Here is a 12,485-nt window from a genome sequence, read left to right on the forward strand (position 1 = left end):
AACTGAACAAAATGGCCAGACTACAGCCTTAACAGCACAAGTGATTGGACCTGACCAACTGAACAAAAGAGCCAGACTACAGCCTTACAGCACAATTGATTGGACCTGACCAACTGAACAAAAAGGCCAGACTACAGCCTTACAGCACAATTGATTGGACCTGACCAACTTGCCAGACTACAGCCTACAGCACAAGTGATTGGACTTGAACTGAACAAAAGAGCCAGACTACAGCCTTACAGTACAAGTGATTGGACTTGACCAACAGCCTTGAACAAAATGGCCAGACTACAGCCTTACAGCACAAGTGATTGGACTTGACCAACTGAACAAAATGGCCAGACTACAGCCTTACAGCACAAGTGATTGGACTTGACCAACTGAACAAAATGGCCAGACTACAGCCTTACAGCACAAGTGATTGGACCTGACCAACTGAACAAAAGGGCCAGACTACAGCCTTACAGCACAAGTGATTGGACTTGACCAACTGAACAAAATGGCCAGACTACAGCCTTACAGCACAAGTGATTGGACCTGACCAACTGAACAAAAGGCCAGACTACAGCCTTACAGCACAATTGATTGGACCTGACCAACTGAACAAAATGGCCAGACTACAGCCTTACAGTACAAGTGATTGGACCTGACCAACTGAACAAAATGGCCAGACTACAGCCTTACAGTACAATTGATTGGACTTGACCAACTGAACAAAATGGCCAGACTACAGCCTTACAGCACAAGTGATTGGACCTGACCAACTGAACAAAAGAGCCAGACCACAGCCTAACAGTACAATTGATTGGACCTGACCAACTGAACAAAATGGCCAGACTACAATCTTACAGCACAAGTGATTGGACCTGACCAACTGAACAAAAGAGCCAGACTACAGCCTTACAGTACAATTGATTGGACTTGACCAACTGAACAAAATGGCCAGACTACAGCCTTACAGTACAAGTGATTGGACTTGACCAACTGAACAAAATGGCCAGACTACGTCTTACAGCACAAGTGATTGGACTTGACCAACTGAACAAAAGAGCCAGACTACAGCCTTACAGTACAATTGATTGGACCTGACCAACTGAACAAAATGGCCAGACTACAATCTTACAGCACAAGTGATTGGACCTGACCAACTGAACAAAATGACCAGACTACGTCTTACAGCACAAGTGATTGGACTTGACCAACTGAACAAAAGGGCCAGACTACGGACTTGCCGAGGAAGTAGAATATAAATCAAATATTTGACCCGAATGCATGACGAGTTGGATGTCACTTAATCAACATTTTTGCATAGTTACTGGTTTCCTAGCAGCTTCCGGCCAGAAATCGCACTTTTTAACAAATAAAATAAAAATCAGTCTACGGAGGGGTACAAAACTTTGACAGGACAAAGTTAGGTACCTGTCCAGCATTGCCATGTGTTTAATGTTGCACTTTCATTTTACTTTTTAATTTGAATATATGCCTGTAATGTAACACCTTTTTTCACCTTTATTCAAAAATTCATAGCAGTTTTCCGGACCTTTTTTATTTTGAATATAATTCAGTACCCTAAAGCACTGTTAAGATGGTTTTATCAGACAAACAGAACTTCCCAACCTGCTTTTCCATGTTGTCTGCAAAAATATTTTCTGAAGAACTGATTTTCCTAAAATGGGGTCTTAGTTAGTGTGCATGGATATTCAAACTAGAATTCCCCAGGTACGTGTTGCTTTTTTTTTGAAAGTCGCAAGTTCTCTTATGTTATGTAACTTTAGATAACAGGCAAAACTTCAAAACATGTAAATCGTTGTACCATTTTAAATGCTGTTTAGCATAGAAAACAAATGTCTCTGTGATTGATGAAGTAATGTGGATGCCTTACTGGTAAAAATAGACTGTACTGGACGAAAATGATAAACGGCCGGAAAACTGCTAAGGGACGGAATCTGCTAGGAAACCAGTAAACATTATTAAAGCGCACGCGTGTACATAAAGTTTTGTTTTTATGTCAAAGAAATACATATATTTAGTGTATACCAATTTTTTTAGTTCGATTACTGTCGAATACGTTTATGGAACCAAGCAGTACTAAGGAATGAGTGTAAAGTTTCTTGCTCACGGAAACAACGTTTGAACCCGAGGTGACAGCTAGAAATCCTTCAGTAGATTACTATAGTCCGACGCGTTAACCACGCAGCCACGCCGCCACATAAATATTTGACAATAAGTCATAATAAAATAATCTCCCGTACTGTACATTAATCATAAAGAACACTTTAAATTAACTATTCAAGCACTTTCGATAAAACTTATGAAGGATAGCCGAAGAATTACGATTGATTTCCTATCCAGCGCCTATTTAATTAATATATTATATAATATATATAAATATTCAGAGAGTTTAAATGTATTTATATCTTTCTGATATGATAATTTGCAGGTCAAATGTACGTATTAATATAGTACACCAGAATACACCATATGGCCGTATTGTAAACGAATCACACACGTGACTGTCATGTGACATCTCATGTGACAGGTACAGTGTAACTCGTGATTTCAAAGCTTTTTATATGACGATTTGAACAATATCTTATCACTTTGTGTTGTGATCTCACTCAGTTCAGTAAGTTTTATTCATGTTTTATTTAACCCTTTCCTATATTTTCCACTCTGGCACTCTTTTTTAAACTTTTTTGTCTGTGTGTTTGAAAGAATTCATACTACATGTAGACCCGGAACTATATAATTTTCTTTCTTTTTCTGGTGCACCAATTAAAATAATCATGTTAAGAGTATTGAGAAGATTATCTGATTTAAAATCACAGCATAAAATCTGAAAGTTTCGTTGGGAAAAATATTGCCGTAATCTAATTAGTTTTGTTACTGTTGTGTCAAAATATTTTGACGTGTCAAAACTAAATTTTTATTGGCAATCTGAGCCATATATTGGCCAGTAATTAGTAAAATAGCACAATATCCCAACACAAAGTGAAATAATTTGGACTAGCCAATTTGATGTGCTTAATATCCACTTTACAGTACCATAGAAATGTGTATCAATATCAGATTCAATCTGAGATACATGTACTTTAGTTTTGGAAGGAGATACTGACTGACAACACATAATGCCTTGAGTATAATTTGTTTAACTATAATATGAATAAACAAAAAAATGTTATACTAAATTAGCAACATACAACAGGTTTTAATTCTTAAAAGACCCTACACATAGTGAGAAAAATACATGTACAAAGAATGACAAATTTATATATATCTATAGATGCATGGTTTCACTTCCTATTGTTACATTAATAATTAGACCTGTATTTTATTTCCTTATACTTTTACATGTATGTACTGTATAGATATTTTTTTTCTATCTTCTTCAAAATTTACCCAAAGAAACTTGTTAGTCATTGACTTTATATAGTGAAGTTACTAAATTTCCTTAATTCAATTGTTGTCCATCATTTTTCAACCAATAATGTACTATCAAAGTCACATATGTATGAATCAGAGTTGTAAAGTCACATGCAACAAGATTTCAATTGCTAAATTACTAGAGGTCAAAAGTAAATGATAAATATCTGGTTGAAAAGTTACTGTAATGTAAAATATCTTACATTATTTAAAAGTGTCATTACAATGATTACATTATATTAGTACTATTAAAGGGAATTTTAAGAATTTGCAGTTAACCACTTAAAAATTATTTCTTGCATTTTGTTTCATTATATAGAAATTTTCAGTTTATAACTTTGAATGATTTTTTTCTCAATTTGACAAATAATACAATGTACAAGGACAATTTGTTAGAACAGAATTCTGAAAGTTAAGTTTTATCAGAAGAAAAGTGGATATAATGTGACTGACATTGTATAAATGTAAAATTAAACATTAAATCCTATTTCTACATTATTATTGCAGGCATGAAGGGTCTAGTGGTACTGTTGTTGGTTGGTGCAGCTTGTGGCTACAGGTTTGACTTCCATGATGATTACTTCAGCGAGGCATTCGTGAACTATCACAACAGTCGTGATGATGTCTCATGGAAGGTACAGGAATTAGATATACTTGGCTTACCATTAGCTCGTTAGAACAAAAAGTCATTAAACTTTGCCGCCAGTATAAAGGCAGACAGGCCTGCATGTGCACCTGTGCAGTCTAACTAGGCTCTTTGCTATTGGCTGACTTACTTAATTTGTTATCTTCATATCCTCTAAAATTGATTAATAAATAAAGAAAATAGAAGCTGTCAGACAAACCCATTGCAAAAATTCAGCAGGTGTACATTGAATGAATCCAGATTTTGGAAATATAGAACACAAACAAGACAATGTACATGTGTATAAATTTGTTAAGTAATAGCAAAACTATCGAGATAACCTTTGAGTTTATCTATTGTAAAAACTTGATTAAATAGAACAATGTTAATGTTTACATTAAGTTATAGATAAAACTACAAGTGTATACTAAATTATATAATTAATGACAGCTTTACATATACTTAAACAAAATATGTAGATAAGTATCATATGATATTGATAATTGTACTTGTATTATGTTAAAATTTAATTTTATATCCAGTTAATAAAGAACACTATAATCTTGGGTGTCCATTATCTGGGCCATATGTTTATAAGATCTGCCTATGCCTGAGTTACATGTATAAACCTATTGTTCAACAGTGTACCTATATACATGTATTACCCTTTAATGCAATGCTGAAAAATTATTGTTTCATAAACATTTGTACTTTTAATCAAAAACATTGTTTGGTAATCTTAGGCAACCACAGATAACTTCAAGAATGTACCATACAAGGGTAGGATGGACTACATCAAGAGCTTGTGCGGTGCTAAACCAACCCCACCTCACATGAAACTACCTGCATTGGACATCACAGTCCCTAAAGATCTTCCTGACACTTTTGATGCCAGAACTCAGTGGCCAAACTGCCCTTCATTGAAGGAAGTCCGTGACCAGGGAGCTTGTGGATCATGCTGGGTAAATTCCTTAAACTGTTTGTGTGTCACTGTACGGTTTTCCAAACTGTTGTGTTATGTACAGTGTAATTTTCCAAGCTTAGTATACATAACAGATTTACATATTTGAACTACACAGTATAGATTTCCACACTGTAACTACACAGTACAGATTTCAACACTGTAACTACTACACAGAACATAGTTTTTTAATTTTTTTTTTTCATATTTACAAATATGTTCTGTCTTTATTTATATTTTTTATTTATATATTATTATTTTTTTTATTATGCCCCCATTTCGAAGAAAAGGGGGTATATTGCTTTGCACTTGTCGGTCCGTCGGTCCGTCGGTCTGTCGGTCCGTCGGTCCGTCGGTCCGTAGACCAAATGGTTTCCGAGTGATAACTAAAGAACCCTTAGGCCTAGGAACTTCAAACTTGGTATGGTGATTGGTCATGTCCAGTAGATGACCCCTATTGATTTTGGGGTCAAGGGGTCAAAGGTCAAGCGTCACATTGACCTTGTAGGCAAAAAACGGTTTTCCGATCAATAACTAAAGAACCTTAAGGCCTAGGAACTTCAAACTTGGTATGGTGATTGTTCATGATCAGTAGATGACCCCTATTGATTTTGGATTGGTTATGACCAGCAGATGACCCCTATTGATTTGGGGTTAAGGGGTGGTTCAAATCAGTAGATGACCCCCTATTGATTTTGGGGGGTCAAAGGTCAAGGTCACATTGACCTTGTAAGGAAAAACAGTTTCCGATCATGACCAGCAATGACCCCTAATAACTAAAGAGGTAAAAATGCTTTCAATCAATAACTTAAGACCTTTAGATCTAGGAACTTCAAACTGGTATGGTGATTGGTTCATGACCAGCAGATGACCTTTTGATTTTGGGCAAGGGGTCAAAGGTCAAGGTCACATTGACGCTTGTAAAAGGTAAAAACGGTTTCCGATCAATTAACTAAAAAACTTAGGCCTAGGTAACTTCAAACTTGTATGATGCATTAAGTCCGTGACAGCAGATGACCCCTATGAGTTTGGGTCAAGGGGTAAAAAAGTTAAAAGGTCATGAACCAAGTAGAATACTCGCGTGATAATCCTTTTTAAATTGTTTGATCATCTGGGGTCAGAAGTCATGCATAATAACCTTATCACATGAACTAATTGCCTGCTTGAAGGGGGCATACATTTTTACAAACATATCTTTGGGGATTTTTTGGAGTGGAGGGGGGCGGGGGGGGGTCATGGCAACTCCTAATGTAAATTTTGTATTTTTCTACAGCTTTTGTCAATTTGGAAAAGTGCTTTATTTAGACACTAAAAATACAAAAAAAACACACCCAAAAACACTTTGCTTCTTTTGCCTGTTTAAAATTTTAAGGAATTGTAATTCCTTCTCACTGGAAATCTTTAAAAGAAGACAACAAACAGTCTTGTAACCCCTACAAAGCTGCCCTCTGTAGAATAACAACCTCTTTACAATAATGTTATTTTTTTTCCCCAAAGTAAGACTTCACAATGAATTTATCCTCTTTAAAACAATACCTCTCATCATCAACCATGATGTTTATCTCCCAGTTAGTGTTGCTCATTTAGAAGTATTGTAATCTATTGAGACATTTTAATGATTTACTCACAGGCTTTCGGTTGTGTAGAGGCTGCCACAGATAGGTTGTGTACCCAGACAAGGGAAAGGGTTTTGAAGGGCCCGCCCCTTGGCAGTTTTAAAAGATCTCACCTTTTGTTGCAAAACATGGGAAATGGGTAAGTCTCCATTTTTATTTAAAATATTGTAATTTTTTTCACTTTTTTTAAATTTTAAGAATTTAAAAAGGGCCCTATATCCCTGGAAAAAAAACAAAAATTTCTTTTTAAGAAATAAAAAAAAAAATTGGGGTTTATTATTTTTGTAAATAATTTTTTTAAAAGATGTTACCCTGAAAAAATTAGTGCTGAAAGTTAAATAATTTGTTATTAAGGTAGTGAAATTTTATCAAAGTAGTATTTTGACTACCATACAAAATACTAAAATACTAAATCACTTGAACTATACTAATTGTCAAAGCATCTTAATAAAAAAGTGAGCAGTCTTTTTGAAACTGTTTAAGGACACCATAAAGAAACAGCTTTTAAAAAATTGAACTTACAGCATTTTTCAGGCTGAATGGGATCATATTTTAAGAATTTCTTTATGATATTACAAAAAAAAAAACAACAAAAACGATGTTTAAACAACAACAACACATGCAGTTTTTCAAAATATTATTATTTTTTCAATGTTATTACATGATTGTTTTGTTATGTATTACTAGATGTAATGGTGGTTTCCTGGAAGGTGCCTGGGATTATCTTAAACGTGATGGTATTGTCACAGGAGGTCCTTACAACAGTCATCAGGTCAGTGTATTGTATTATAAATGTCACAAGAATATCTCAGTATTAAAAACTAATAATTATATAACAATATTTGGTATTAAGGATTACAGAACCATATACTTGCAGACCTGTATACATGCTCTTACATGCAGATGCCATGTTGGTATTTTCATTATGTACTGGCAATACAGTGGAAAAGACCTCTCCATATTTTTTTTATCTATTTATTTATTTTTTTTTTTTGGTTTGGGTTTTACATGTTACAAATATTCCTAAACACTGCAAAATCAGTCCTCTATGGCATGTAACATATAAATTATTGCTTGAATCTTCAATTATTTTACTTATTTTTAAATCTTAGTACAAAGAAATATATAATCTCATGTCTGAACAAGACGCTTGAAAATACATCCTAATTTAATCATTGATGGTTATGTTTACAGGGATGTTTGCCATATGAAATTAAAGCCTGTGATCATCATGTTGTTGGCAAACTAGACCCATGCAAGGGTGACGGTCCAACCCCAAGATGTTCCAAACGCTGTGAAGATGGCTACAATGTCACCTTTAAAGATGACAAACACCATGGTAACTGTCTTTGAATATCAGCGGTTATTATACTGTATGTCTGTAACATCACTTTTCATTGGATAATTGGGATGTTTATATAAACTATATACATAGCTGTTGAAGAAATTTCCTTTTTTCGGTCCAGTGAAAGACTTTTCCTTTATTAAGAAGATTCTTGACAGGTTATATGGCTGTATAATATTATATAAGTTGTTGTTTGTAATACATGTATATAAACTTTGTCTAGCAACTCGGGTTATATAGGGCAATCTAATCTTTCTAAAATCTTTAAAAAAACAAATAAAGCATTGTTTTTCAGATACCTAGGCCTGTGACAGTAGATTCTACCCACATGCAACAAGTGCAGACTAGGATCAGCTGGCACATTGCCAAATGATCATTTTCTGCATTGTTTGTTATTCTGTCAATACATATGTTGAAATTTTCTATAAAAATGATGAATGGTCATATCCAGATAAAACTGCATAGATTTGCAAATTTTGTCAGAAAATAAAAAAGAAATTAAATTTTTTTGCCCTTTCCCAAAGTGTTAAATCATGTATTTTATTTTTTTTAAAATTTTTTATCCTACAAAACAAAAAAAGGGGTCTCGGTCAGGTGTAAAAAGGGAAAAATTTTGACAGAAATCAGAAACCAAAAAACCAGTAAAAAGGCTGCCCTTTTCCCTGTACGCTGACTTCCCAACATACAAATCAGGTAACATTTCTAAAATACATTAACTGTTTTGGTTTTTTTTTTTAAATTCAAAAAAACATATGAGCCGGGGCAGGGCAAAACCACATAGGGTTTTCACCCTTCCGCCCGTCCTGATTTCAGGAAACCATTTCTGTTCCTTACCAACTCTTAAATTCCCAAATAGATTTAACTGGGTAAACAAACAGATGGATCCTGATCAGACTGTGCGGGGTGCGCAGGCTGGGTTTGGGTCCAGCTGGTGGGAAAACCCCCTATTGTTTTTTTGAAAACGTTCATATAAGAAAAAGGGGATAAATGTTTTGTCCTTTTTCCTCTACCTTGTCATTAAGAAAGTGAGGGATGATAGATTTTTCAAGAATTAAGGGCCTTAGCAATACTGTATAAAGTAAGGTTTAATTAGGTAGACGGCGGGAAAATATTGGTCGAATTTTTTTGCTAATTGGACTGAAAAAATAGCTAAAATTTCCTTTAGCATAAATATCAACCAACCTGTTTTTAAATTCTACCCTTGCACAATTTGCTTATAATTCCTCATGCGAAATGTCTGGAATTTTAAATTCGCTAACTTTTTCGACATATCCACTTATACAGTATCTGGTCATATTTTACATGGCAATGAATTGAAATGGTTTTACCAATGCACCAGCCTGTTGTGATCCCTTGCCTCCCCCACCTCCATCCAGGGAACAATTATTGACTTTGGGACAAAAAAGTGGTTTAGCCCTTCCCTGATGGAACTGAATGATTTGACTAAGTCACCAGTACAGAGTCCTGCATGTTTTGTTATTGGGAGTTATAATCAAGCAGTCTTCACAAAATAGTGATATAACACAAACATGTATACTATATAAGATGTAAATTTATTCTCCTGTTATCCCTAACATGGAGATGCTGGCTAGACATGTTACTGAGCAAGCACAATATGAGCAGCATCATGACAAAACCAACATAATGGGTTTGCGACCAGCATGGATCCAGACCAGCCTACGCATCCGCGCAGTCTGACCAGGATTCATGCTGTTCGCTATCAGTATCTCTACTTGTAAAAGAGTTGGTAAGCGAACAGCGTGGATCCTGATCAGACTGCGAGGATGCGCAGGCATTACGTTGGTTTTGTCGTGACGCGGCTCATATGTATATATTTATAAACTAGCTAATAGCTGATATTACTACACTGCATACCCATCTGTACAGTCAGTGCAGCCTCTATGATGTTGATAGCTCAATTATTGTGTATTTAAATATTAAAATCCCTTAACATGAATGGGCGGCTCTTGTTTCAAATTAGGGCAAAATCTATTACACGAATTCAGTAGTTTTAGGATTAAGCTATTTCCCCTTATATTTTTAACTTCCATTACATTGACCAGATTACATGGCAGGTTGTATGGGGAGAGCTGAAAGTCATAGCACAATACCCCTGCTAATCCCACACCCCTTAAGAGGGGTTTGGGACTAGGAGAGCTACAAATAATGATGCATTAAGTGCTTTTTTATGCCAATTAGGCTTGTTGAAATACTGAAAAATGGAGGTAAAATCATTTAAGATTGGTGAACTGAATACAGATATGGTTAAAGTAGAAATACATTCAGCATTGTCATTTCCCTGCCCTTTGAAAACAAAAAAATCTAATGCAAAATAACATCATGGTTTTATTACAGGTGTATATGAACACAAGTCCGGTGGACCACTCGGGGGTCATGCCATCAAACTTCTCGGCTGGGGTAATGAAGACGGTAAAGAATATTGGCTTGTTGCCAACTCCTGGAACCCAGACTGGGGAGATAGCGGTTTCTTCAAGATCCTCCGAGGACAAGACGAGTGTGGCATTGAATCCAACATTGTCGCTGGAATGATGGAGCTCAAATAAAATGTGATAAAATTAAACAATCGAACATTCCAGAAAATTGTATATTTTTTTAAAAGAAAAAGCATTGTATATTTTTGTATTAAGAAAGACTACACAAACATCTGGTTTTCCATGAAATGAGGATGATTGAAAAATTGAAACTGTTTAAAGATATTAAAAAATATGAACGTTTGATTATTTAGCATTGATTTTCAGTTATATTATAATTCTGTAAATATTTAAGCTATTTTTTATACATTTATATATTGGTTTACAATTGTTGACAAGTTGTCATGGATATTTAGCTTGCTAGTTTCCACCAAAATCATCGAACCATGACATTAATTTTTTTCCTTACATTGTATTTAAACATTGCCTTATATTTGTACCACTATAACCAAACAATATTTTATAGTTTCTTTAACAAACTATAAAACTGAGAAGCATTTCTGTGAGATTTTTGTAAATAGTTCACCCAACAATAATTACAAGTCAATTAGCACAAGATTTTTTTTATTCTCAAATTTTTCTGGTAATTTTTTTCTTCTTCTTTTCCATAAATTATATCTTTTAAATTCTATCTGGATATAACTTTAATATTACAATTTTTGTTAATTGGTTTACTTTTCTGATATTATTTTTCTTTGTCTCAAATTTAAGTCTTTGCCTTTTGTGTCATGCAAATCAGGTATTGAAAATAAATAAATCTAATTTTATACTACACAGAAGTGTTGTCTGTTTATTTAGATATCAAAATGATAGAATAGAAGTGTATTTTTAAATTTGCAAATACTGTAAATGCTTTGCATGCAATTTTATCAATATGCCCAGCTTTCGTAATCATAGATGCCAAATCTAGAAACTGTGAGATAACTGTACCCATATGTATGACTGACTAATGTGGTACATAGAAAATTTAGCCAAAGGACATCATGGACCAGGTTAAAATATCCCAGGATAAATTAATCAACCAAAAATATTTTGGCAGATGTATTTGATGGGTAATTTAGACAAAAAATATTTTAAGTATTGTGTGTTTACGGTCAATGACTTCAAACCACTAGCTTGCCCCTTACCACTGTTGGTTCAAATCCTGTCAGGGACATTGAATTTCTTTTATATGGCAGCTTCTAGAAGATTAGTGGTTCTACTGAGGTACCTGTGTCTGAACTAATGCACACAGGGACATATGAAGTCATCCTCTCCCAGTAAAGCTGTTAATATTTTACATGGCAATGAGTTGCCATTATTATGACCTCTACTGTGTTGGTGTGCCATAAAACCCAAACAAGAAAAACAAAGCAAGGTTCTGCCAGTTAACTACAACAGTTTAAGAATTAAATACAAGGTAAAATAACATAGAAGTATAATCTAATTTTAGGTTTTGTACTACTAACAAGGCATTATTGGTATGACTCCAATATTTGGACAAAAAAAGTTTTAATCAAATGTTATTATCTATACTGTGAATGGGAATCAGAACAGATGGTGTATTATCTATAGCACGATTACACCACGGCTGTCCTAAGATTGTGGAGAGAAAGACTTCCCAGAGAGATTGATGTTTTTTATAGTAACCCAATGGCCAGGTTCACAAGCATTTCATTTTTTATCAAACTTATACTTTCTTTACTTCTACAATACATGTACAAATGTACAACCATGAATGGCCAGGTATTATAATTGCTGTAAAGTTTACAAGCGTACAACTTACATGAAACTTTAGTCTGTCTTTACATTTATACAGTGTATTTGTTCATTATGACTATGAAATTTAAACTCATTATTATTATCACTGACATAAGATAAGGCAGGAACGTATGTGCCCTATCTCACACATGTAGCTTGTAACCTACTTAATTATCTCTCAAATATTCAATGTCATTATTATTAGGTTATCAGTCACAGACGTACATGTATATGATAGAGAACAGACGCATGTATTCACATATAGAAATGATAATTATCATCC

At 34.4% G+C, this 12,485-nt stretch overlaps 1 protein-coding gene across 1 annotated transcript; it reads left to right on the forward strand.

Annotated features, from left to right (window-relative positions):
- The first annotated feature begins 2,467 nt into the window (after positions 1 to 2,467).
- LOC132729818 (cathepsin B-like) lies at positions 2,468 to 10,613 on the forward strand. Its single transcript, XM_060715646.1, has 8 exons — positions 2,468 to 2,626; positions 3,931 to 4,058; positions 4,792 to 5,010; positions 6,640 to 6,764; positions 7,313 to 7,397; positions 7,820 to 7,972; positions 8,591 to 8,663; positions 10,326 to 10,613. The coding sequence occupies exons 2-8, from the start codon at positions 3,933 to 3,935 to the stop codon at positions 10,532 to 10,534; spliced, it is 990 nt and encodes a 329-aa protein (XP_060571629.1). The 5' UTR covers positions 2,468 to 2,626; positions 3,931 to 3,932; the 3' UTR covers positions 10,535 to 10,613.
- Positions 10,614 to 12,485: the final 1,872 nt, after the last annotated feature.

Source organism: Ruditapes philippinarum, unplaced genomic scaffold, assembly GCF_026571515.1.
Source record: "Ruditapes philippinarum isolate M1 unplaced genomic scaffold, ASM2657151v2 ctg26_1_1_1_1, whole genome shotgun sequence".
Taxonomy (NCBI): domain Eukaryota; kingdom Metazoa; phylum Mollusca; class Bivalvia; order Venerida; family Veneridae; genus Ruditapes; species Ruditapes philippinarum.

What these genes read in the sequence shown, in the direction of transcription:
- LOC132729818 (XM_060715646.1), top strand. Translation starts at nt 3,933, where the DNA reads ATGAAGGGTCTAGTGGTACTGTTGTTGGTTGGTGCAGCTTGTGGCTAC. An exon ending in TTGCAAAACATGGGAAATGG is followed by an intron (nt 6,765 to 7,312) that starts GTAAGTCTCCAT and finishes ATGTATTACTAG; the next exon opens with ATGTAATGGTGGTTTCCTGG. An exon ending in CTTCCCAACATACAAATCAG is followed by an intron (nt 8,664 to 10,325) that starts GTAACATTTCTA and finishes GTTTTATTACAG; the next exon opens with GTGTATATGAACACAAGTCC.